The sequence below is a fragment of the Coregonus clupeaformis genome, unplaced genomic scaffold, assembly GCF_020615455.1.
Source record: "Coregonus clupeaformis isolate EN_2021a unplaced genomic scaffold, ASM2061545v1 scaf0080, whole genome shotgun sequence".
Lineage (NCBI taxonomy): Eukaryota > Metazoa > Chordata > Actinopteri > Salmoniformes > Salmonidae > Coregonus > Coregonus clupeaformis.
In genome coordinates, this window is record NW_025533535.1 from 81,252 (window position 1) to 109,161 (window position 27,910).

At 41.9% G+C, this 27,910-nt stretch overlaps 2 protein-coding genes across 3 annotated transcripts in view; both read right to left on the reverse strand.

Annotated features, from left to right (window-relative positions):
- Positions 1–16,061, reverse strand: part of LOC121575920 (dual specificity mitogen-activated protein kinase kinase 6) — a 55,217-nt gene extending 39,156 nt beyond the window's left edge. The window contains exon 1 of the mRNA XM_041889215.2: positions 15,650–16,061. Within this exon, the coding sequence (XP_041745149.1) occupies positions 15,650–15,740 (91 nt within the window). The 5' untranslated portion in view covers positions 15,741–16,061. The remainder of the gene's footprint in view (positions 1–15,649) is intronic.
- Positions 16,062–19,436: 3,375 nt separating this feature from the next.
- Positions 19,437–27,910, reverse strand: part of btbd17a (BTB (POZ) domain containing 17a) — a 30,239-nt gene continuing 21,765 nt past the window's right edge. For both annotated transcript variants that reach the window (XM_041889192.2, XM_041889199.2), the window contains 3 exons: positions 26,694–26,852; positions 26,084–26,243; positions 19,437–20,317 (listed from right to left, as the gene is read on the reverse strand). In XM_041889192.2, the coding sequence (XP_041745126.1) occupies positions 19,562–20,317; positions 26,084–26,243; positions 26,694–26,852 (1,075 nt within the window). In that variant the 3' untranslated portion in view covers positions 19,437–19,561. The remainder of the gene's footprint in view (positions 20,318–26,083; positions 26,244–26,693; positions 26,853–27,910) is intronic.

The following is a 27,910-nucleotide window of genomic DNA, read 5'->3' on the forward strand; positions in this document are numbered from 1 at the left end:
ATTTCAAGAACTTTGAAAGTTTCTTCAAGTACAGTCGCAAAAGCCATCAAGCTTTATGATTAAACTGGCTCTCATGAGGACCATCACATGAATAGAAGACCCAGAGTTACCTCTGCTGCAGAGGATAAGTTCAATAGAGTTACCAGCCTCAGAAATTGCAGCCCAAATAAATGCTTCACAGAGTTCAAGTCACAGACACATCTCAATATCAACTGTTCAGAGGACTGTGTGAATCAGGCCTTCATGGTCGAATTCCTGCAAAGAAACCACTACTAAAGGACACCAATAAGAAGAAGAGACCTGCTTGACCCAAGAAACACGAGCAATGAACATTAGACCGGTGGAAATGTGTCCTTTGGTCTGGAGTCCAAATTTGAGATTTTTGGTTCCAACCGGCGTGTCTTTGTGAGACGCGGTGTAGGTGAACAGATGATCTCCGCATGTGTAGTTCCCACCGTAAAGCATGGAGAAGGAGGTGTTATGGTGTGGGGGTGCTTTGCTGGTGACACTGTCTGTGATTTATTTAGAATTCAAGGCACACTTAACCAGCATGGCTACCACAGCATTCTGCAGCGATTCGCCATCCCATCTGGTTTGGGCTTAGTGGGACTATCATTTGTTTTTCAACAGGACAATGACCCAAAACACCTCCAGGCTGTGTAAGGGCTATTTTCCTAAGAAGGAGAATGATGGAGTGCTGCATCAGATTACTTGGCCTCCACAATCACCTGACCTCAACCCAATTGAGATGGTTTGGGATGAGTCGGACGGCAGAGTGAAGGAAAAGCAGCCAACAACTGCTCAGCATATGTGGGAACTCCTTCAAGACTATTGGAAAAGCATTCCAGGTGAAGCTGGTTGATAGAATGCCAAGAGTGTGAAAAGCTGTCAAGGCAAAGGGTGGCTATTTGAATAATGTCAAATATAACATACAGTGCTATGAAAAAGTATTTGCCCCCTTTCTAATTTTCTGGTGAAAACCAAACTCTGCATTCCACAGTAAGAACATCATACCAAAGGTCAAGCATGGTGGTAGTGGTGTGATGGTTTGGGGATGCTTTGCTGCCTCAGGACCTGGACGACTTGCCTTAATAGAAGGAACCATGAATTCTGCTCTGTATCAGATAATTCTACAGGAGAATGTCAGACCATCCGTCTGTGAGCTGAAGCTGAAGCGCAGCTGGGTCATGCAGCAAGACAATAATCCAAAACACACAATCAAGTCTACATGAAAATAGCTAAAAAGCAACACATTTGAAGTTTTGGAATGGCCTAGTCAAAGTCCAGACCTAATCCCAATTGAGATGTTGTGGCAGGACTTGAAACGAGCAGTTCATGCTTGAAAACCCACACGTCACTGAGTTAAAGCAGTTCTGCATGGAAGAGTGGGCCAAAATTCCTACACAGCGACGTGAGAGACTGATCAACAACTACAGGAAGCATTTGGTTGGAGTCATTGCAGCTAAAGGTGGCACAACCAGTTATTGAGTGTGGGGGCAATTACTTTTCACACAGGGGAATTGGGTGTTGCATAACTTTGTTTATAATATAAATATGTAATTGTTGTGTTATTTGTCCACTTATGTTCCCTTTATCTAATATTAGGTTTTGGTTGAAGATCTGATAACATTCAGTATCACAAATATGCAAAAGTGGAGAAAATTAGAAAGGGGGAAAATACTTTTTCATAGCACTGTATATTTTGAGTTGTTTAACACTTTGTTGGTTACTACATGATTCCATGTGTGTTAATTCATAGTTGATGCCTTCACTATTATTCTACAATGTAGAAAATAGTAAAAAATAAAGAAAAACCCTTGAATGAGTAGGTGTGTCCAAACTTTTGACTGGTACTGTATGTAAATGTGATATTTAAGTTTTTTATTTTTTATAAATTAGCAAAAATATCTAAAAACCTGTTTTTGCTTTGTCATTATGGGGTATTGTCTGAACTAATTTGCTATTTTTTATATTTTTGTTATATAAAAAATAAACATAAATATAACATTTACATAAGTATTCAGACACTTTACTCAGTACTTTGTTGAAGCATCTTTGGCAGCGATTACAGCATAGATTCTTCTTGGGTATGAAGCTACAAGCTTGGCACACCTGTATTTGGTGAGTTTCTCCCATTCTTCTCTGCAGTTCCTCTCAAGCTCTGTCAGGTTGGATGGGGAGCGTTGCTGCACATCTATTTTCAGGTCTCTCCAGAGATTTTTGATCGGGTTCAAGTCCGGGCTCTGGCTGGGCCACTCAAGGACATTCAGAGACTTGTCCTGTAGCCACTCCTGTGTTGTCTTGGCTGTGGGCTTTGGGTCGTTGTCCTGTTGGAAGGTGAACCTTCACCCCAGTCTGAGGTCCTGAGCACTCTGGAGCAGGTTTTCATCAAGGATCTCTCTGTACTTTGCTTCTTTCATCTTTCCCTCAATCCTGACTGGTCTCCCAGTCCCTGCCGCTGAAAAACATCCCCAGAGCATGATGTTGCCAACATCATGCTTCACCATAGGGATGGTGCCAGGTTTCCTCCAGATGTGACGCTTGGCATTCAGGCCAAAGAGTTCAGTCTTGGTTTTATCAGACCAGAGAATCTTGTTTCTCATGGTCTGAGAGTCCTTTAGGTGCCTTTTGGCAAACTCCAAGAGGGCTGTCATGTGCCTTTTACTGAGGCGTGGCTTCCGTCTGGCCACTCTACCATAAAGGCCTGATTGGTGGAGTGCTGCAAAGGCGGTTGTCCTTCTGGAAGGTTCTCCCATCTCCACAGAGGAACTCTAGAGCTCTATCAGAGTGACCATCAGGTTCTTGGTCACTTCCCTGACCAAGGCCCTTCTCCCCCGATTGCTCAGTTTGGCCGGGCGGCCAGCTCTAGGAAGAGTCTTGGTGGTTCCAAACTTCTTCCATTTGAGAATTATGGAGGCCACTGTGTTCTTGGGGACCTTCAATGCTGCAGACATTTTTTGGTACCCTTCCCCAGATCTGTGCCTCGACACAATGCTGTCTCGAGCCACTCCTTTGTTGCCTTGGCCGTGTGTTTTGGGTCATTGTCATGCTGGAATACCCATCCACGACCCATTTTCAATGCCCTGGTTGAGGGAAGGAGGTTCTCACCCAAGATTTGACGGTACATGGCCCCGTCCATCGTTCCTTTGATGCGGTGAAGTTGTCCTGTCCCCTTAGCAGAAAAACACCCCCAAAGCATAATGTTTCCACCTCCATGTTTGACGGTGAGGATGGTGTTCTTGGGGTCATAGGCAGCATTCCTCCTCCTCCAAAAACGGCAAGTTGAGTTGATGCCAAAGAGCTCGATTTTGGTCTCATCTGACCACAACACTTTCACCCAGTTCTCCTCTGAATCATTCAGATGTTAATTGGCAAACTTCAGACGGGCATGTATATGTGCTTTCTTGAGCAGGGGGACCTTGCGGGCGCTGCAGGATTTCAGTCCTTCACGGCGTAGTGTGTTACCAATTGTTTTCTTGGTGACTATGGTCCCAGCTGCCTTGAGATCATTGACAAGATCCTCCCGTGTAGTTCTGGGCTGATTCCTCACCGTTCTCATGATCATTGCAAATCCACGAGGTGAGATCTTACATGGAGCCCCAGGCCGAGGGAGATTGACATTTATTTTGTGTTTCTTCCATTTGCGAATAATCGCACCAACTGTTGTCACCTTCTCACCAAACTGCTTGGCGATGGTCTTGTAGCCCATTCCAGCCTTGTGTAGGTCTACAATATTGTCCCTGACATCCTTGGAGAGCTCTTTGGTCTTGGCCATGGTGGAGAGTTTGGAATCTGATTGATTGATTGCTTCTGTGGACAAGTGTCTTTTATACAGGTAACAAGCTGAGATTAGGAGCACTCCCTTTAAGAGTGTGCTCCTAATCTCAGCTCGTTACCTGTATAAAAGACACCTGGGAGCCAGAAATCTTTCTGATTGAGAGGGGGTCAAATACTTATTTCCCTCATTAAAATGTAAATCAATTTATAACATTTTTGACATGCGTTTTTCTGGATTTTTGTTGTTGTTATTCTGTCTCTCACTGTTCAAATAAACCTACCATTAAAATTATAGACTGATCATTTCTTTGTCAGTGGGCAAACGTACAAAATCAGCAGGGGATCAAATACTTTTTTCCCTCACTGTATCAGTTTTTTATTTTTAATACATTTGCAAATATTTTCTAAAAACCTTTTTTCGGTTTGTCATTATGGGGTATTGTGTGTAGATTTAAAAAAAAATCCCTATTAGAATAAGGCTGTAACGTAACAAAATGTGGAAAAAGTCAAGGGGTCTGAATACTTTCCGAAGGCACTGTAGGAATTACCAGTGGAGGCCACCATTGACCCCGTCCCTGACCCTGCCCCAGACCCCCAAAGTGCAGCTGTTCGACAGGTAGCAATGCTAAAGACGGACAACCTGAACTAGCATAGCTGAAGAGGGAGAACTGAGCTACAACACACATCTACACTCACACCAGTTTATTTTCGTACTGTACTCTTATTTTACTCTATTGAATGAAAGGTTGTTGTTGCAGTCCCCGCAGCAATGTTCCAACATCTACTGGAAAGCCTTCCCAGAAGAGTGGAGGCTGTTATGGCAGCAAAGAGGGGACCAACTCCATATTAATGCCCATGATTTTGGAATGAAATGTTCGACGAGCAGGTGTCCACATACACTATATGACCAAATGAATCTCTCTATTATGCGTGGAAATACTTTGGAACAGATTTCCAAAATTGTATTTACTTGGAGCTGATTTGCTGGTGCTTTAACAGTATTTTATGCCCCCCCACATTTTTGTGTTTTTGCTCAGAAAACTTGGGGGGCCAAATTAAATCTTGGCCCGCGGCCGCCAGTTGGGAACCCCAGGTATAGTACATAACCACATTTGATCAATAAATTATTATTGGACTACATGATTTTTTTAAAAATGTTTGTGTGCACGCACAAGGTAACAAAGCCACAATTCAATAAACAAGTTATTTAAGTTTCCATTTTAATAAAAAACATGTTCCAAAACAATGAGTTATTAACGATTTCAGTAAAACATACAATCAAGGAAAATCTCAGGATAATTAGTTATTAGTGTACATTTACATTTACATTTTAGTCATTTAGCAGACGCTCTTATCCAGAGCGACTTACAGTTAGTGTACAATTAAACAATCACAATAGCCATGACAATTAGTTATTAGATTATTCAGTTAAACATACAATCAAGAAATATCTCAGGAGAATTAGTTATTAGTTGACAATTAAACAATAAATAAATACATTTAGGCTACTGTTCTTTGAAATTCTCGAGTGCAGCAGTAAACTGTTTAAGAATATCGTTCCTCTCACTCCGTGCTTGAAGTGTTTGTTTTGTTTCTTGAAGTGCAATGATACTGTCCAGTTTCGCCCTCGAGCATCTCTTTTGGTCTTATTTTGGAGTTGTTTGTATGGAGTGGTGTTGGTATGAGGGTTATAAGGTGTTATAAGGTGTTGTAGTAGATGGAGAGGGTGACGGGGTGTCAGTATTACCAAAGATTCTTATAACTAACCCAAGATAGACCACAACCTGTCGTTTCCAATGGGAACAAATAAGTCATAGTGGGCAGAACAAGCAAGGAGGTGGGCAGAGCCAAGCACAAGCTAGCGAGATCCTATTGGCGCGTTCTAGCAAATATTTGCATGTTTTGGTTCGGGAACGCCTTCTCTGTGCAGTGCGCGTGTGCAATACCTACATTTGCCTTTGCACTCCTTCTAAACAACGCAATTTAAAAAAAACGTTGGCAAAGGGTCAAATCTACAAAATGTAGTCCACTCTGTTCATAACAGATTATAGTTTTAAGAACAGAAAATTGTACTGAGATCAAATGTTTCATAGATGAGAAAATGTGCAGAATGTCAGCCAAAATCCATCTCGTTCCATCTTCTCCCACTGCCGGACACTGAGCTTCCTCTCACTACCATACTTGGTAGTGAGTGGAAACGCCACGCGGGTGCTTCACATTTATACATCCAGTGAAATATATGTCTCATTGTTCTATCTGTGGTATTACTGTAGCGTGCTGTGTGTGGGGTGTCTGTGGAGGTGCTGGGTTGAGTGACAGTGTAATTAGTATTGTGTGCTGTATGTTGTGTGTGTGTGTAGTGATGTTGGGGTTGGTGTGGGTTGCAGTGTGAATGTTGTGGGTGACAGTGTGAGTGTTGCGTGTGGGAAAATATTATATAATGACTGAGGGGGTCACTGCAGGATCACCAGAGAGGACCTCCTCCATGATGGAGTAGAACTCCCACTTCCTTCTCCCCTGACCAGTCTTCTGATGCCCTTGTACCTATGTGACACACAATTTGGCATCATGAGTGAACATTAACAGTTACATTTTTACATTTTAGTCATTTAGCTGACGCTATTATACAGAGCGATTTACAGTAGCGAGGGCAAACATTTTTGTACTGGTCCCCAGTGGGAATCGAACCTACAACCCTGGTGTTGCAAGCACTATGCTCTACCAACTGAGCCACAATAAGGCAGCTTCGCTCTCTCTCTAAATTGAGCAACAAAATAAAACAAAGGTCAACATTTGCTAGTGTTTAATTGCAAGTTAATTGACAAATAGTGCATTTACTCACCCTTAGTGCTTCCGCTGTTCTCCATCTTCTACATTTCCGTTTGCCACACACTACCTTTTCAAACTGTTAGGTAACGTTCACGGCCAACAGAGTTTATTTTTTAAATATGTTAGCTAGCGTTGGCAAACGTTTTCCCTTGTTGAACGCACCTCTGATGTGGCTCTTGCAGTGGAATGTTTTTTTGTTGTTGATCAGTTGAGTTGAATCAACAAATCACAGCACATATTGATGAGTACACTTCCTGCTTTTACTACCTGCTTTTACTTCCTGCTTTGCTCCTATGGGTACACTCGCAATGGCTGCAAGTCCACCCATGGCAGCACATGCACAGGAGCGGAGGAGAGGAGAAAATGTGCGATATTCAAATGGTTATTACGGACACCGCGGTCATTTAGCTGGCCAATTACGTCATCCGAAATACCATGATGTCACATCCCTACCCCCAACAGCACACATTTTTGTTGGATCCCCGGACAAAAATACCTGATTCAACTTGTCAAGGGCTTGATGATTAGTTGACAAATAGAAAACAGGTGTGCTTGTCCTGGCCCACAACGACAAAAAATTACTGTTGGGGGTCCTCGAGGACCGGAATTGGGAAACACTGCCGTAGAGCGAAGTGCACAGTACAGTTAGTGGATCATCTTCAGCAAACAATGCAGTGAACAATCCTACTGTTATTGCAGCAGAAAGACACTATAAGGCTTGGAACGTGACCAACAATCAGCCTGTCAAAACAGCAAATGTACTATCTGTGCGGCTGAAAACGATGCAGGATCTATTTGCATGACAAATGGGGTGTTTGTGCAGGCCAGGATAGAGGTAGAGGGTCGGCTGAGGCAGGGCTGCACAGTGGCAGGCTGCAGTGGCCAGGGACACACACTGAGAGGACCACTAGCTGTCTGACACGCTGCCATCACCAGTATCACAGTACAGTTCAGTTCAGCAGACGATGATGATGGCACATCCGTCTGTCACTAGGCCACTGCAAAAGCCTTTTAAAAGCAAATTAAAAAAGACTCACAGGACCCTTTCCTCCCTAGTCCCTACAGACATGACAGGGTCCAGTAATTACAGGAACACACATGGCGTAGCCTAAATGGTGACCTCCTGTATGTAGGCCTCGGTCTACACTTGCATGCACATATTTTGCACAAAAAGGAGAGCAGGTGCCAGTAAAATTAACAGAATATCAACATTCTTAATATATATATTTTTTGGCCATTTGCTATCACTGCATTTGAGTTGTTAAATGCATTTCCAGACCTTGGTCCATTTCCTTTCTAGGGAAGAAAGAATGTATCTGTAAAACATTTATCAGCAAGATATGTAACACACACACACACACACTGGTGTGAAGTTCTTCTAACAACACAAATACTCAATGTAAATAGTGTAAACCTTTTTGCGGGTATTTTATTTGGCACAGATTAAACAAAGTGTGAATACTGTGATCCATCTTAATCTCACCAATGTCCCAAACCAGCCAAGTCCATAAAAGGAAAATATGGCTTTCATATTATTCAAATAGAAAGCGTACGCCTAACCATTAGCTGTCACTACAGTGTGTGTGTGGGTTGATGTTTTACCTGGATTGACAGAAGCCCACAGGTAAAGATGAACACTGCAGAGCCATCAGGGGAGAGACACTACCTGGTCATGTCCTGCACAGCTAGCCAGAGTGTGTGTGTGTGTGTGCATGCTTGTAGATGTGTCTTGCGCCTGTGCACGTGAATGTGTGTTTGGGGGAGATGATGGGGGAGGGGGGGAATGACACCCCATTCCCTATATAGTGCACTACAGGCAAGGCCAGTTGTTTTCGTTGTTGTTGTTGTTTTTTTACACCGGTATTTGGAGTATTATCCACTAGGTTTGCTGCAGGTAGAAAATCCTAGGAAATGTTCTTCAATTGGCACAAGCTGTCTCAAATCAAATCAATCAATGTCTGGTTGTGCATGAGCATTTTGTGGGTGGGTCACCTAAGCCAGGGGAGGCGTAGCTCTACGAATCTTAATTGAAAAAAGCCTTTATACTATTTAGGCCTTTTCACACAGGTATTGTTCTAGAATGGCCCTGGGCTATTTTATCCCCAGGCTAGAATGGCCCTGGGCAATTTTTTCCCCAGGCTAGAATGGCCCTGGGCAAGCATGTGTTAACCCTGGGCTAAGCTTTAGCCCTGGGCTAAGGATTCACACTTGTATTCCAAAGCCCTGGGCTAACGCGGACAAAACCAAACATGCGACCAACATTCTATCTTTGACAGACAACCAATGTTATAAGCAATAAGACATTTATTAACACATTATTTCCTCTTGCTTCTAGCCTGGCATTTGATTTCCAACAGTGATGGTTTGTATAAACCTTGCTGTCTGCCTCTCCGACATCAGAAACAATTTTTCACTTTTGAAATTCGATCTCGCCCCTGTACAGAGAATGTACAAACGAGACACCAACTTTTTTGATCCAGGTGAAATCGTGCAACAATATTATAATCATGGATATACAGTGGGGAAAAAAAGTATTTAGTCAGCCACCAATTGTGCAAGTTCTCCCACTTAAAAAGATGAGGCCTGTAATTTTCATCATAGGTACACGTCAACTATGACAGACAACTTGAGAGAAAAAAAATCCAGAAAATCACATTGTAGGATTTTTTATGAATTTATTTGAAATTATGGTGGAAAATAAGTATTTGGTCAATAACAAAAGTTTCTCAATACTTTGTTATATACCCTTTGTTGGCAATGACACAGGTCAAGCGTTTTCTGTAAATTTTGAAATGGGGGGGGGGGGAACAATGTAGCCTATGTTTTTTTAGCTATGACATAGCCAATGTATATATAGCAGAAGGTTGGATTTCACCCACATTTCAAAATCGAATGGTTTTTAACATTTGGACGTTTTTAGTGAGCTTCTTTTCTCCTCCCGCTTTGGCAATGCACTGCGAATCGAAAACGTGATTCCTCGTTATTCAATTACCAACATTATCCTGTATATCTAAAACTTACCATATACACTGATTGTTTAAAGCAAAATTACCAAAACTATTGCTGATGGTGAACCTGAACAATCAAAATAAAATCTATTGTAAGCCCTGTTTGTCAGGTACAGCCAGATGAGAGTTGTGTCTCCGGTAGCCTACTTTTATTCCGGTAAAACAACAACTTTAACAGTGCATAGACAACAATAACCTAGCAAATTACATAGGTTGTCACAACTAATAAAGCCTAATATCGCGCAAGCCATTTTAGTATTTGAATGCTGTAGGTGCCGTGCAGATGTGTTAGATTAGGAACAGGCCGCCTACCTCGTGTTGGTCAGCACGCGAAGCTGGGCACAGTGTGCAGTTTGACTAGGCTACTGATATACCCTAGGGTTGTTCGGCATGCAAAATTACTTGTAGATCAATGGATGTCAACACACTTACAGTGCCTTGCAAAATAATTCATCCCCCTTGGCATTTTTCCTATTTTGTTGCATTACAACCTGTAATTTAAATGGATTTTTATTTGGATTTCATGTAATGGACATACAGTTGAAGTCGGAAGTTTACATACACTTAGGTTGGAGTCATTAAAACTCGTTTTACAAGAACTCCACACATTTCTTTTTAACAAACTATAGTTTTGGCAAGTCGGTTGGGACATCTACTTTGTGCATGACACAAGTAATTTTTCCAACAATTGTTTACAGAGATTATTTCAGTGGGTCAGAAGTTTACATACACTAAATTGACTATGCCTTTAAACAGCTTGGAAAATTCCAGAAAATGATGTCATGGCTTTAGAAGCTTCTGATAGGCTAATTGACAACATTTGAGTCAATTGGAGGTGTACCTGTGGATGTATTTCAAGGCCTACCTTCAAACTCAGTGCCTCTTTGCTTGACATCATGGGAAAATCAAAAGATATCAGCAAAGACCTCAAAAAAATAATTGTTGACCTCCACAAGTCTGGTTCATCATTGGGAGCAATTTCCAAATGCCTGAAGGTACCACGTTCATCTGTACAAAGAATAGTACGCAAGTATAAACACCATGGGACCACGCAGCCGTCATACTGCTCAGGAAGGAGACGCGTTCTGTCTCCTAGTGATGAACGTATTTTGGTGCGAAAAGTGCAAATCAATCCCAGAACAACATTAAAAGGACCTTGTGAAGATGATGGAAGAAACAGGTACAAAAGTATCTATAGCCACAGTAAAACAAGTCCTATATCGACATAACCTGAAAGGCCGCTCAGCAAGGACGAAACCACTTTTTGGAGAAATGTCCTCTGGTCTAATGAAACAAAAATAGAACTGTTTGGCCATAATGACCATCGTTATGTTTGGAGGAAAAAGGGGGTGGTTGCAAGCCGAAGAACACCATCCCAACCATGAAGCACAGGGGTGGCAGCATCATGCTGTGGGTGTGCTTTTCTTCAGGAAGGACTGATGCACTTCACAAAATAGATGGCATCATGAGGAAAGAAAATGATGTGGATATATTGAAGCAACATCTCAAGACATCAGTCAGGAAGTTAAAGCTTGGTCGCAAATGGGTCTTCCAAATTGACAATGACCCCAAGCATACTTCCAAAGTGGTGGTAAAATGGCTCAAGGACAAAAAAGTCAAGGTATTTGAGTGGCCAAAGCCCTGACCTCAATCCTATAGAAAATGTGTGGGCAGAACTGAAAAAACGTGTGCGAGCAAGGAGGCCTACAAACCTGACTCAGTTACACCAGCTCTGTCAGGTGGAATGGGACAAAATTCAACCAATTTATTGTGGGAAGCTTGTGGAAGGCTACCCCGAAATGTTTGACCCAAGTTAAACTATTTAAAGGCAATGCTACCAAATACTTATTGAGTGTATGTAAACTTCTGACCCGCTGGGAATGTGATGAAAGAAATAAAAGCTGAAATAAATCATTCTCTCTACTATTATTCTGACATTTCACATTCTTAAAATAAAGTGGTGATCCTAACTGACCTAAGGCATGGCATTTGTACTAGGATTAAATGTCAGTAATTGTGAAAAACTGAGTTTAAATGTATTTGGCTATGGTGTATGTAAACTTCCGACTACAACTGTTCACAAAATAGTCCAAATTGGTGAAGTGAATTTTTAAAAATAACTTGTTTCAAAACATTCTAAAAAATAAATCACTGAAAAGTGGTGCGTGCATATGTATTCACCCCCTTTGCTATGAAGTCCCTAAATAACATCTGGTGCAACCAATTACCTTCAGAAGTCACATAATTAGTTAAATAAAGTCCACCTGTGTGCAATCTAAGTGTCACATGATCTCAGTATATATACACCTGTTCTGAAAGGCCCCAGAGTCTGCAACACCACTAAGGAAGGGGCACCACCAAGCAATCGGCACCATGAAGACCAAGGAGCTCTCCAAACAGGTCAGGGACAAAGTTGTGGAGAAGTACAGATCAGGGTTTGGTTATAAAAAAAATATCAGAAACTTTGAACATCCCAAAGAGCACCATTAAATCCATTATTAAAAAATGGAAAGAATATGGCACCACAACAAACCTGCCAATAGAGGGCCGCCCACCAAAACTCACGGACCAGGCAAGGAGGGCATTAATCAGAGGGGCAACAAAGAGACCAAAGATAACCCTGAAGGAGCTGCAAAGCTCCACAGCGGAGATTGGAGTATCTGTCCATAGGACCACTTTAAGCCGTACACTCCACAGAGCTGGGCTTTACGGAAGAGTGGCCAGAAAAAAAGCCATTGCTTAAAGAAAAAAATAAGTTTGGTGTTTGCCAAAAGCCATGTGGGAGACTCCCCAAACATATGGAAGAAGGTACTCTGGTCAGATGAGACTAAAATTGAGCTTTTTGGTCATCAAGGAAAACGCTATGTCTGGCGCAAACCCAACACCTCTCATCACCTCGAGAACACCATCCCCACAGTGAAGCACGGTGGTGGCAGCATCATGCTGTGGGGATGATTTTCATCGGCAAGGACTGGGAAACTGGTCAGAATTGAAGGAATGATGGATGGCGCTAAATACAGGGAAATTCTTGAGGGAAACCTGTTTCAGTCTTCCAGATTTGAGACTGGGACGGAGGTTCACCTTCCAGCAGGACAATGACCCTAAGCATACTGCTAAAGCAACACTTGAGTGGTTTAAGGGGAAACCTTTAAATGTATTGGAATGGCCTAGTCAAAGCCCAGACCTCAATCCAATTGAGAATCTGTGGTATGACTTAAAGATTGCTGTACTCCAGCGGAACCAATCCAACTTGAAGGAGCTGGAGCAGTTTTTGTTTCACAATAAAACATATTTTGCATCTTCAAAGTGGTAGGCATGTTGTGTAAATCAAATGATACAAACCCCCCAAAAATCAACAAAATAGGAAAAATGCCAAGGGGGGTGAATACTTTCGCAAGCAACTGTACAAGCTTAGTTCGACACTGAAGGAGAGGACACATCAGTTGTCACAAAATATTAAGTATTTTCAGAAGGTAGAAAGAAAGTAATATGATCAACAACAACAACAAAAATTTGAATCTGCGATTCGTAATGTTTGAATAGATTTTCTGACCGATGCATGCTACATTTGGATTGGTTTAGGGTCCGCAGATCGATGCAGCCATATCTTTTGTTTTTTTATCAGGAACTAAGCATATATCGGTGAATCATTACATCACTGGTCAACAGTACTAATCGTAGTAGGAGTGGGAACTATGGACGGGATTCTTCAATGAAGTGTTTATTGTCATTCAACAAGAGACGACTAGTTTAAATGCAAATGTTTTCACTTGAGAAAACTGCATCAAACATCATAGTTAGATGTAAAATTGCACGACTAAGACCTCCTCTGCAATTTTTTGTACAAATTAATAACAGATTTCTTGATTTATCTTAAATTAATTCCAAATATTTTGAGGAAGTGTATACTGGCCATGTTGTTGTTACGGCGTCTCAAGAGGGACAAACAGTAATATTGCCGCATTTTTCTCGTTTTTCCAGTGAAGGTCTTTTAAGGGAGTATGCGAAGCACAGACGTTCGCTTCGCCTAGCGGAGTTCTGCTAGTAGCAAACCGAACCTAGTCTTTTAGGCGATCCCCCCACCAAACGCTCACGCACAACCAGATATTGATTGATTAATTGTAGACAGCTTGTGTCAATTAAATAATATCTACTAGGATTTTCTACCTGCAGCAAACCTAGTGAATAATGCTGGAAATACCGGTCCAAAAATGTAATTTTTTTTAATGGCCCTAACTATAGGGAATATGGTGCCATTTGTGACACATCTGATAATTGTACTCCTGGCTATGCAAATCTTATTTAAATCATATACTGTAAATTTTTTCTCCTTGATGATCTGTCAAAATTCATGTTTGCCCTTGCCTTAGGAACGCTGTAGGGCCTACTATGTGCACTCAGCAGTGGAGGCTGCTGAGGGGAGGTTGGCTCATAATAGCGGCTGGAACGGAGCCAATGGAATGGAATCAGACCATGTGTTTGATGTATTTGATACCATTCCACTGATTCCTCTCCAGCCATTACCACGAGCCTGTCCTCTACAATTAAGGTGCCACCAACCTCCTGTGCTGTGCAGTGGCCTAGGCCTACTGCTATTGGACAAGTGCATGGTTTAGATTTATAGGAGTAATACAACAATTAGGCCTGTGGTGTGAAAACACTCATGAATGTTCGAAGAGTTTCAAAGATGCAAATGCTGTCTGAAAAGATAAGATCAGGGGTGTAATTCCATGGAGGGCCCAGAGTCTGCTGGTTTTTCTTTTTTCCTTTTAATGTGTGTCCAATGGAGACCTAGACAACCAGGTGAGGGGAGCTCCTAATTAATCAGTGACCAGTAATCAGTAATCATTAATTAATAAAGTACAAGGGAGCAGCGCACACCTGCAGACACTTGGCCCTCCATGGAATAAATGTGACACCTGTGGATTCATTTGGCCAGTAGAAATGCATTCCAGAGGGTTATAGATGTTGATTCTGAATATTGTCTCTAGGCATCGTCTTCTTGTGCAGTGGTCTTCAGAGAATTCCCTTACAAAAAAAAGATTGCAGTTTTGAAACTTCAGTAAAAGTGCTGTAACTGCAGTCAACTGAAATTTTGGACACAGTAATTGTTGCTACGGCGTTACACTAAAATTACTGCAATAAAAAAAAACTTATTTTGGACGCTGTATTTGCAGCATACTGCGGTTATACTGCACTCTTAACTGCAATCTGTTTTCGTTAGGGAAAGCTGTCAGAGCTGACAAAATAGTGTACTAGCTACTTACTGACTGTTGCAGGGACATTTTTGCTTGGAGACTCGTATTTTAATAGCCTATTGCCCTGTTCCTTAGGCTGTTTGTATCAGTAGACGTTCACACAGCAAATCTAAATGTAGCTTTTTATTTTTTTAAATGTCTACCTATGTATTTATTACTGCAGGAACAAAGCTCAGTCACTAGGACGAGGCGTCCCAATAATTTTCCATTACGCACCACTGACACTGAAAACAAAACCGAAAAAAAAAAAATGGTCAGAAGAACTTTAGTGTGATTTTCCAAGCCGTTTGAACTGAACTTGACCTGGCTACAACGCATGCACAATACTGTACGCAAAGTATGCAGTTAATGGATACACCTTGTGTGCAAGTGCAAATGTAGTGCAATAAATGCATTCGATTCATTACCTTGCAAAGGCAACATCTCGTCGAAATGTGCATGGATCGTGTATGCTTTAAAGGCGTTGCAATTTTATGTCTGCAGGGTGTTTGACTGTATGACAGCTATACCTACGCTATAACATCCCTGGTACAAGAGGACTGCAAATACCGTAAAAATGATAAATGAGTGTCTATCTGATGTGAGTACAGACAAGACAGCATCGTTTTACCAGGAACTCTGCAAAAGGAAAGATCTAAACAGGAAATGCTGACCCTTTTAACGCAGCAAACTTTAAAATGCATTGACTATATCCAACCTGCAGAAATGCACTTTGCAGACAATGCAGAGCTCGTTGCATATCAGTCGTTTTGCACAGATCGCATGTAATATTCTTACCTCCCTTTGGCTGAGACATTTCCCCTTTACTTTGATCGGGGGGAGGGGAAGCACAAAAGACTTTGCCTTCTTTCTCACTCCCTCCCTCCATCGCCCTCGCACCGGAGCTTGCTTCAGCGGCTTGCTTTGCAACAAAGATGCAAAATACAAGTCGCGATCTTCATGCACTTGGAGCCTTTTTGCGTCTGAACCGTGCGTGTCCGTGCAAACAGCAATATTACAATTGCACACCTTGTAAAACTGTCTGGAAACGGGTAATTTTGCAATTGCAATGCAAAGAATTCTCAGCGGCACTCACATAAGGGGCCGCGGCTGGCAGCTGAAAGCTACTAACTTGGATCAGACAATGTGAGCCATAGACGGAAGAGGAAGCGAGACACCCCACTCGCTGTTTTTTTCTGGGGGGGTTTCTGGTTCAATGAAAGTCAACGAACTAAGTAGACCAGACCCATCTGAGACACACCCAGTTAAGTAGACCGGAACTTAAAGTTTTTTTTCAATGGTTAAAGGCCTGCGTGAACTATCTTTATTTATCCACCATCTTTGCTGTGAGCCATTGGCCTTTGGTTAGTGCTATGCAAAATCATTGGTACGTCCCTGCCCTAAACCCCGAACCATAACCATTACATGACCTTAATCCTAATCCTTACCTTTACCGTTTAAAATGTCAACTTCAATGGGGGGTAGGGACGTCCCAAGGATCCCGGATAGCATGAATCATTGGCCTATTTTATTAACGTTATTCCTCCTTGGGCGCAAAGGATGGTGGGAACTGTAGTAAATATTGTAGTTATGCAGACTGTATGACAGGATTGCGTTACTTTATTGCAGTATCTGAGTACGGTTATATGTGATAAATGATCAGCATGTTTTCTTGCAGGTTATATTTAACTTTATATAGCTACAGTGTTGTAAAAAACTATTTGCCCCCTTTCTAATTTTCTCTACTTTTGCATATTTTTGATACTGAATGTTATCAGATCTTCAGGCAAAACCTAATATTAGATAAAGGGAACCTGAGTGAACAAATAACACAAATGACATACTTATTTCATAAACAAAGTTACGCAACACCCAATGCCCCTGTGTGAAAAAATAATTGCCCCCTTACACTCAATAACTGGTTGTGCCACCTTCAGCAACAATGACTCCAACCAAACGCTTCCTGTAGTTGTTGATCAGTCTCTCACATCGCTGTGGAGGAATTTTGTCCCACTCTTCCATGCAGTAGACATTTGTGGGTTTTCAATCATGAACTGCTAATTTCAAATCCTGACATATCTCAATTGGGATTATGTCTGGACTTTGACTAGGCCATTCCAAAACTTCAAATGTGTTGCTTTTTAGCCATTTTCATGTTGACTTGATTGTGTGTTTTGGATAATTGTTTTGCTGTATGACCCAGCTGCACATCAGCACACAGACGGATGGCCTGACATTCTCCTGTAGAATTCTCTGATACAGAGCAGAATTCATGGTTCCTTCTATTAAGGAAAGTCGTCCAGGTCCTGTGGCAGCAAAGTATCCCTAAACCATCACACTACCACTACCATGGTTGACCCTTGGTATTAGGTTCTTACAGTGGAATGCAGTGTTTGGTTTTCGACAGGCATAATGGGACCCATGTCATCCAAAATGTTATACTTTTGACTTATCTGTCCATTGAACCTTCTTCCAAGAGTCTTGGTGATCATCCAGGTGCTTTTTGGCAAACTTGAGTCAAGTTTTTGGACGATATGGGTCCCATTATGTCTGGTTTTGTTTACATCCCTGTTAGTGAGCATTTCTCCTTTGACAAGATAATCCATCCACCTGACAGGTGTGGCATATCAAGAAGCTGATTAAACAGCATGATCATTACACAGGTGCATGTTGTGCTGGGGACAATAAAAGGCCACTCTAAAATGTGCAGTTTTGTCACACAACACAATGCCACGGATGTCTCAAGTTTTGAGGGAGCGTGCAATTGGCATGCTGACTGCAGGAATGTCCGCCAGAGCTGTTGCCAGATAATTTAATGTTCATTTCTCTACCATAAGCCACCTCCAACGTCATTTTAGAGAGTTTGGCAGTACATCCAACCGGTCTCACAACCGCAAACCATGTGTATGGCATCATCTGGACGAGCAGTTTGCTGATGTCAACGTTGTGAACAGAGTGCAACATGGTGGCGGTGGGGTTATGGTATGGGCAAGCATAAGCTATGGACAACGGACACAATTGCATTTTATCGATGGCAATTTGAATGCACAAAAATACCGTAGAATAATAGTGAAGACATCAAAACTATGAAATAACACATATGGAATCATGTAGTAACCAAAAAAGTGTTAAACAAATCAAAATATATTTTATATTTGAGATTCTTCAAATAGCTGTCTTTGTGATTGTCTCCACCCCCCTCCAGGTGTCGCCCATCTTCCCCATTATCCCCAGTCTATTTATACCTGTGTTCTTTGTTTGTTTGTCTGTTGCCAGTTTATTTTGTTTTGTCAAGCCTACCAGCGGTTTTCCCCTTGCTCCTGTCTTTTTCAAGTTCCTGTTTTCTTTTTTTCCCGGTTTTGACCATTCTGCCTGCCCTGACTCTGAGCCTGCCTGACGTTTTGTACCTTGTCACACCACCCTGGATTATTGACCTCTGCCTGCCATGACTCTGAGACTGCCTGCCGTTCTGTACCTTTAGGACTCTAATCTGGATTACTGACCTCTGCCTGCCCTTGACCTGTCGTTTGCCTGCCCCCTGTTTTTGTAATAAACTTTTGTTACTTCGACACTGTCTGCGTCCTGGTCTTCTCCTGAAACGTGATAGGCAGAGGTCGTAGCGAGACATCACAATATTAATTTCAAGTGTATTATGAAAACTGTATGCACTCATATCCTGACATAATCAATAAACAAAGGCTACTTGTAATACATCACTCTAAAATATTGGAAACACACAAACAGTCAATCTGGCCTGGAAGAACTTTGCTTTATTGGATGGTACCAAAAGCAAGAGATGTCATCAACAGTAATGTCAATGAAGAGGGAACTTTTTTTTTTGTTTGTTTCTGAACCTTGGTGAACAGCATGATAATAATAAACATATTTTCTAAGATAACTAATATTAGCTATTATTAATGAAAAGAAAAGTGACAATGAATCTAATCTAATCATGTTTTTGATAACCTTAGTGTTATTTGTTATACAAAGTGACTAAATGCATTCAATCCATTTCTCTATCAACATGGTTTCTAGTACTTTGGTTTCTAGGCCTAGGTATGCTACATGAGAAACAGAATGGCTAAAAGCACCTGAACAGAGTAACCATGTTAGATGTGATGAATGGCAACGCCCCCTTTGAGGTGAATGCCTGGCGTATAATAGCACCAAGAGAAATAGCGTTTAAAACATAACTAAAACAAAGTTTGAAAGACATATTGATCTTGAATAAATACTGTACAAAATGTTTCTAAAAGCTATCAAACAGATATCGTCTACTATCCATGTATCCCATGCATTGCAGACATGATGGGATGGGTTGGTTCTCCCTTGACATTGCGTATTATGCGATATGAGTGTGATGCTTTAAGAGGGCAGTGCTTGGCTTACATGGTGTCCACCATACCACTGTATGTACTGAGAGGGAGGAGGGGAATTTCTCCCAAAGTGTGCACTCATGTACTCCTCCACATGCACATGCAGGTCTCGTGTAGCTCAGTTGGTAGAACATTGCGCTTGCAACGCCAGGGTTGTGGGTTCGATTCCCACGGGGGGCCAGTATGAAAACATTTATGCACTCACTAACTGTAAGTCGCTCTGGATAAGAGTATCTGCTAAATGATTAAAATGTAAATGCATGAAGGGAAGTGAACAAGTGCACACGTATGGCAGAAGGATAGAGAATTGGGGCACATAGAAAGAGTGAGGGGGTCATTTCTTGGTAGCGATGAGTGTCTGGTAGAGTGGCTTGACCACGATGTGTAGATGGAGGGAACCATCGACCAGGTACTCAGACATCTTGCGGTGCAGATCAGCATCCACCAAGAAGTCTCCAGTCTCCTCGGTGCTCTGGTGGAAGTTATAAACATGTCTCACCACCATCTTTCCCTGCTTCCTTGCCATCACCACCACCGTCTTCTGGAAGCTCACCCCGGCAAAGTCCGCACTTGACGTAGCGGGAGTAATAATGATTCGCAGGCGGCCTCCGTCAACGCGGGTCGGCTGCGTGGAGCCCTGTTCGGAGTACATTGGCCTCATGCTGAGGGGCAACCAACGGGGCGAGAACAGTGCGTTCCAGGTCACCCTCTTGTTGGCATCATGGCCGCTGGGTCCCAGCTGTGTCTGGAAGCTGGTGCTGCGGTCGTCCCTCATGGGGTTGTTGATGACCCAAGGACTCCCCCAGGCTGGGGAGAGGTAGTTCCTGGGCATGAAGAGACTGCAGTTCACGTCAAAGTACTTGGCCATGTGGAGGGGGGAGGCGGAGTGGAACTGGTAGGACTGGTAGAGGAGGTCCCGAACCGACTCCTGGTAGCGGGCCAGAACAGGAGACTGGGTCTGCAGGCGGAAGAGCTCCCGCGGGGGCATCATGGCGTAACGGACAGCTCTCAGAGCGTTCTCGGCTGTTAGAGCATCCGGTTCGTTCTGGTTGATCCAGGCTTCCAGTGCAGCGAAGAGCTCCATCTCACTCTGCAATTCAAAGTCACTTTTTAAAACATTATTGTTCCCACGGGCCCAGGAAATTCATTGTGCAGCCAGTAGTACATTAGACACAATATTTACTGTATACAAATAAACAAAGACACACAAGTTAAAACATTTTCAATGGTTCTGTACATAATCATAAGATGGAGTAGTACACAGGATTTACCCTGCTCCCAGATCGGTTTGTGCTGTATTGCCAACATAAACAGATCAAATAAATGTATGCACGCATGACTGTAAGTCGCTTTGGATAAAAGCGTCTGCTAAATGGCATATTATTTTATTTATTATATCTGGGATCAGGCAGGCATTTGTGTGACAATGAGTGACAAGGAGTTGGCCAGACAGCTCAAGAGTGATTCTTCACGAAACCCAGACAAAAACAAGACCATGATTTTGGGGATTTTTATTAAATGTAATCCATAGAATAGTCCTTTTGACATTTGTATCTAAAAGCATAATTGAGAAATAATGTATCAAAGTTGGCATATTTATGACATTTTGGCCTTACCCAGGCCTCCTTTAAGACTCCATAGTGTTTCATCTGTATGTGCAACAAAGCAAGCATTGGTGTCATATTAAGTTTTTCTCGTTGCTCTGTAATATGAGTAGTATTTTGATTTCAATTACTTATTTTTTTACATTAATTTATGAATATTGTAAACTATAAACATGAATATTGATCAAATAAAAATGTGGATTAGGCAAATGTTTTAATATATTGTTGAACATAATATACTGTACGGGCATATCGTAGTTCCAGAGTGGGATCTCTGCTACTTTTAGAGTTATGATCCAATTTGAAAGCATTACCAACAGTGAATGTGAAAATTGATTCAAAATGGTCGCCCTCTGCTGGTGATTTGCAGGATGTGCAAAGATAGTAAAAGAAGGGCTGTGATTGGTAACATTAGCTAGGTTTCCATCCAATTGGCGACAGATTTTCATGTGAATATTCAAAAATCTGCATATAGAACATATGTGCATTTTCGCAACAGAGGTGTGTTTCCACTAAACAGTTTTAAAAAAATCAGTTACGAGGACATAGTGCACACAAAATGTACTTTTTCGCATATGTTTTCATGTACCGAATACAAATGTAAAGTTCAATGTGTTTCCATCACATTTTCAACAAAACTACTGATAGTTTTGTCACAAAAACTATTGCATTAAATAGCATATGTGCCTACTCTGGTGCGGGTAGCCTAGTCTACATGATGAGATTATTATGGATAAGATTATTATTATGGCAAGAATATTTGTATTTGTCAAACGGCGGTCAAGCATCAATCATCATGTCACCAGAATAAGACCCTTGATATTTATTGGAAAGAAGCATCAACATCACCGTGTACTTTCACCACACTGTGAAGACCATCATAATGTATGTAATCTGTAGCCTAATAAACTGCATGGTTTCCCGAAGCGTAGTGGGAGGACCACACACCATATCATCATGTGACTCCAAGTTTACTTTGATATGATATTACCGACACAAAAAGATCCCACCATGTCAAACAAACAAATGATCTGTCAGCATTTATAAAATTGTACCGAAACTTCCTGTTTCCATCACAGCTGTCATATATACGGTATGACTTTACTCGCATTAAAACAGTGGATGGAAATGCTGTTATTGCCTACCATGCCAATTTATCTGTATAAAAGGGGCCATAACCTTCAAACTAGCAGAGATCCCACTCTGGAACTTTGATATGCATCTAGATTATATTATGTTCAACAATATATTGTTGATTTGAAAAAAATTGTCAAATCCTAAAAATGTATATTTTCAATATTCATGTTTATATTTTTAAGTATTCATAAATGTATGTACAAACTTTTTATTGAAATTAAACACTACTCATCAGGGGTCGCATTAACCAGCATTCTCCGTTTTTCACACCGAAAAAAAATCTAAAACGCATACGAGATTTCTTGCTGCATTTTGTCATTTCTGCTCAGCTTAAGACTCATTTTACATTTACATTTAAGTCATTTAGCAGACGCTCTTATCCAGAGCGACTTACAAATTGGTGCATTCAACTTAGGATAGCCAGTGGGACAACCATCCCTTTTTTAATGGGGGGTGGGGGAGGGGGGGTAGAAGGATTACTGTTATACTATTCCAGGTATTCCTTAAAGAGGTAAGGTTTCAAGTGTCTCCGGAAAGTGGTCAGTGAATCCGCTGTCCTGGCGGAGCTTGTTCCACCATTGGGGTGCCAGAGCAGTGAATAGCTTTGACTGGGCTGAGCGGGAACTGTGCTTCAGTTGCACTTCTCCTCTCGGATGGGATATCTTTGCTCTCATCGTCAGACCAATCAAATTCCAGCATTCAAGGCACAGGCATTCTATCAGTAGACAGTGCTCTGACTGATGTAGCTACTTTTCTCAGATGACTTTTCTTGTACCTGTCCCCACGAGGGGGCTAAAGGGGGCTTAGCCCCCTCAGTTGAAACACTACCCCCTCAGTTTTAGTTTTACAGAGGTCAGATGTTTCTTGTAGTTGTTCACCAGGTTTGCACACATCTCAGTAGGGATTTTGTCCCGCTAGGCCACTCCAGGACCTTAATGTGCGTCTTCTTGAGCCACTCCTTTGTTGCCTTGGCCGTGTGTTTTGGGTCATTGTCATGCTGGAATACCCATCCACGACCCATTTTCAATGCCCTGGCTGAGGGAAGGAGGTTCTCACCCAAGATTTGACGGTACATGGCCCCGTCCATCGTCCCTTTGATGTGGTGACGTTGTCCTGTCCCCTTAGCAGAAAAACATCCCCAAAGCATAATGTTTCCACCTCCATGTTTGACGGTGGGGATGGTGTTCTTGGGGTCATAGGCAGCATTCCTCCTCCTCCAAACACGGCTAGTTGAGTTAATGCCAAAGAGCTCCATTTTGGTCTCATCTGACCACAACACTTTCACCCAGTTCTTCTCTGAATCATTCAGATGTTCATTGGCAAACTTCAGACCCTCAAATCTAATCTTTGTTCATGCTTTCTCTTGTAAGGATGTAGGATCTTAGGATCTATATGCTTGGAATAATGCCCTGTAATGCTTGTTACTTAAGATTTATGCCCTGTATGTGAATCCACTTATTTTACAATGTAAATGAAATGTCTGCCTTTGATAAACAAAGCATTCAGAAAGTATTCAGACCCCTTTACTTTTTCCACATTTTGTTATGTTACAGCTTTAATCATCCTTTTTCTCCCCAATTTCGATCTTGTTTAATCGCTGCAACTCCCCAACGGGAGGTGAAGGTCGAGTCATGCGTCCTCCGAAACATGAACCGCCAAACCGCGCTTCTTAACACCCGCCCGCTTAACTCAGAAGCCAGCCGTACCAATGTGTCAGAGGAAACACAAGGAGTCGCTAGAGCGCGATGAGCCAAGTAAAGCCCCCCCCGGCCAAACCCTCCCCTAACTCGGACGACGCTGGGCCAATTGTGCGCTGCCCTATGGGACTCCCGATCACGGCCAGTTGTGATACAGCCTGGGATTGAACACAGGTCTGTAGTGACGCCTCTAGCACTGCACAACTCGGGAGGCCCATTACAGCCTAAATTGATTTAATTTTTTTCCCCCTCATCAATCTACACACAATACCCCATAATGACAAAGCAAAACAGGTTTTTATAACTTTTGGCAAATGTATTAAAAATAAAAAGCAGAAATACCTTCTTTACATAAGTATTCAGACCTTTGATATGAGACTCGAAATTGAGCTCAGGTGCATCCTGTTTCCATTGATCATCCTTGAGATGTTTCTACAACTTGATTGGAGTCCACCTGTGGTAAATTCAATTGATTGGACATGATTTGGAAAGGCACACACCTGTCTATATAAGGTCCCACAGTTGACAGTGCATGTCAGAGCAAAGACCAAGCCATGAGGTCGAAGGAATTGTCCGTAGAGCTCCGAGACAGGATTGTGTCGAGGAACAGATCTGGGGAAGGTTACCAAAACATTTCTGCAGCATTGAAGGTCCCCAAGAACAGTAGCCTCCATCATTCTTAAATGGAAGATGTTTGGAACCACCAAGACTCTTCCTAGAGCTGGCCGCCCGGCCAAATGGTCACTCTGACAGAGCTCCAGAGTTTCTCTTTGGAGATGGGAGAACCTTCCAGAAGGACAACCATCTCTGCAGCACTCCACCAATCAGGCCTTTATGGTAGAGTGGCCAGACGAAAGCCACTCCTCAGTAAAAGGCACATGACAGCCCGCTTGGAGTTTGACAAAAGGCACCTAAAGGACACTCAGACCATGAGAAACAAGATTCTCTGGTCTGATGAAACCAAGATTGAACTCTTTGGCCTGAATGCCAAGTGTCATGTCTGGAGGAAACCTGGCACCATCCCTACGGTGAAGCATGGTGGTAGCAGCATCATGCTGTGGGGATGTTTTCCACTGGCAGGGACTGGGAGACTAGCCAGTATCGAGGGAAAGATGAACGGAGCAAAGTACAGAGAGATCCTTGATGAAAATCTGCTCCAGAGCGCTCAGGACCTCAGACTGGGGCGAAGGTTCACCTTCCAACAGGACAACGACACAAAGCACACAGCCAAGACAACCAGGACTGGCTTCGGGACAAGTCTCTGAATGTCCTTGAGTGTTCCAGCCAGAGCCCAAACTTGAACCCAATCGAACATCTCTGGAGAGACTTGAAAATAGCTGTGCAGCGATGCTCCCTATCCAACCTGACAGAGCTTGAGAGGATCTGCAGAGAAGAATGGAGAAACTCCCCAAATACAGGTGTGCCAAGCTTGTAGCTTCATACCCAAGAAGACTCTATGCTGTAATCGCTGCCAAAGGTGCTTCAACAAAGTACTGAGTAAAGGGTCTGAATACTTATGTAAATGTGACATTTCAGTTTTTTATTTTCAATATATTAGCAAAAACTTATAAAAACCTGTTTTTGCTTTGTCATTGTGGGGTATTGTGTGTAGATTGAGAGAGAGAAAACAATTCAACACATTTTAGAATAAGGCTGTAACGTAACAAAATCTGGAATAAGTCAAGGGGTCTGAATACTTTCCTAATGTACTGTAGACCATTCTCAGACCAATTCTTGTTAGTCTACGTCAACTGATTGCCTAATGCTTGCGTGTATATTATAATTATTTTTATGGAGTCAGATAAACATTTTAATAGGTTAATTGCTTAGTCTTATTACAAATCACGTGAGGTATTTATAATATAATATACACTTTATACACACGTAAAACATTACTGCCCACTACATAAGCTAATTTAGCGTTGCATTTATGTTGTCATTTGATGAAAATGAAGTTATTTTCTGCTGAATGTGTTGCAATAATTTATTTTTTGTGAAGGAAAACTATGGTTGCACGCCCTTGATCACTCTATTGAAGAATATTTTTGACTTTCAATATAAAACGCATGTGAAATGGTTTAAAACGCAGATGTTTTGATGGCCTGCGTTATGAAAATGAGACCTCGTTTTGCTAATGCGACCCCTGCTCATAACAGAGCAAGCTGTAAAGCTTCATATGACAGCAATTTTTGCTTTGTATCATCTGCAGATTAAACATTATGCAGTCTTGAATGTCTGGGTAAGGCCAAAATGTCATAAATATGCCAACTTTCATTAATCATTTCTCAATTATGCATTTAGAAAGGACTATTCAATTTCTTGAAAATTCCCCAAATCATGGTCTTATTTTTTGTCTGAGTTTTGTGAGGAATGACTCTCAAACAGATCTGGGATCAGGCTACCCAGGAGTAGGCGTACCTGCAGGATGAGGTCTGAGCGCTGCAGCAGGGTCATGAGCAGGTCATTGCTGACGGTGGTCCACTCCCCACTCTGCAGCACAGAGGACAGGTTCCAGGACAAGTACTGCAGACAGCTGTCCCTCAGGGCCACGTCGCCAGTCTGCAGGGCGTACTGGTACCTGCAATGTTGTCAACAATAAGTCCAGACCATGTTTTCATGATACCAACCGATGCACTTAGGTAAGGGTACCTGCAATGGTTTCAACAATTATTTTAGTCAAGTATATGTTTTACAAGTTGAGCTAGTTGTTAACGAATGCAATCTTTATAGTAAAGACTAATGTATGGACTTCATAATGCATAGACTTCAGCTGAAAACTTTCTTCCTAGTTAAAAACAATTTACCTACTATATTTTTGACAGCAATGCCTTTAGTAAGTTCAACAAACTACATCAGACGACGCCTGACCTCCATTCTTATAACCATAACATATACAATACAACATAAAGGGGGAGGTTATATTTTCAAGGGAGATCTGAAAATACAGGTATCCCTAGGGAAAGACGTCTTCTGACCTCAGTGGGACTTCCTGGTTAAATAAACATTAATTAAATAAACGGTACAGTACCATTCCACCACGTGTCCAGAAGGGGAGTTTGTGGCCAGGTTCTGGGTCATGTACTGGGTGACCCCCTGCTGAAGGCCCTGGACGCGGTACTTGGTGGCCAGCTTGTGTAGATAGGTGGCCTGCTCCAGACACAGGGAGATCTCTCCACAATACAGGTACCTGGATAGAGAGAGGGGGAGATTAATATATATTCAGCAACTCTTAGTAGGACAATGGAACAACGAATATATGTTAAAACCAAGGCAGGGATACGCAGGGAGATCCTTCCATAATACTAGGAGAGAGGGACAGAGAGAGAGAAGAGCAAGGGTCAGATGATAGCAAAGAGGTCATTCTCTCAGAAACTAGGCAACTAGGCTAGTGATAAATACTATTTATGTTTGCACATTATGCAATCTATATCATAAGCCTTAAGCTGAAATAGTTCCTCTAACACACACAGGCAACATACAGTCTTTGTTAATCTAATATACACTGAACAAAAATATAAACACAACATGTAAAGTGTTGGTCCCATGTTTCATGAGCTGAAATACAAAATCCCAGAAATGTTCCATACGCACAAAAAGCTTATTTCTCTCAAATTTTGTGCACAAATTTGTTTACTTCCCTGTTAGTGAGCATTTCTCCTTTGCCAAGATAATCCATCCACCTGACAGGTATTTGTGTCTGTAATAAAGCCCTTTTGTGGGGAAAAACTCATTCTGATTGGTTGGGCCTGGCTGCCAAGTGGGTGGGCCTATGCCCTCCAAGGCCCACCCATGGCTGCACCCCTGCCCAGTCATGTGAAATCCATAAATTAGGGCCTAATGAATTTATTTCAATGGACTGATTTCGTTACAACTACTAATGACGGGTCGCCACTGATTGTTCTTGACACAGTGCCTTGGAAACTAGGTCAGTGATAAATATTGTTTACATATGCACATTATGCAATGTATATCATAAGACTGAAGACTGAATAGGTTCTTCCCCTATAACACACAGACTTCATACAGTCTTTGGTCATTTCAATCAAATCAAAATTTAGCAGATGTTATAGCAGGTGCAGCAAAATGCTTATGTCACTAGATCCTAACAATGCAGTAAAATGTTAAACAAGCACGCAAATCATTAAGAAAAAAAAGAAATTAAAAAGAAAAATATAAATCAAGAATGTTGGAAAGAATCCAATTAACAACCCAAAAAGCAAAAGTAATCAAAATGCAATGTATACG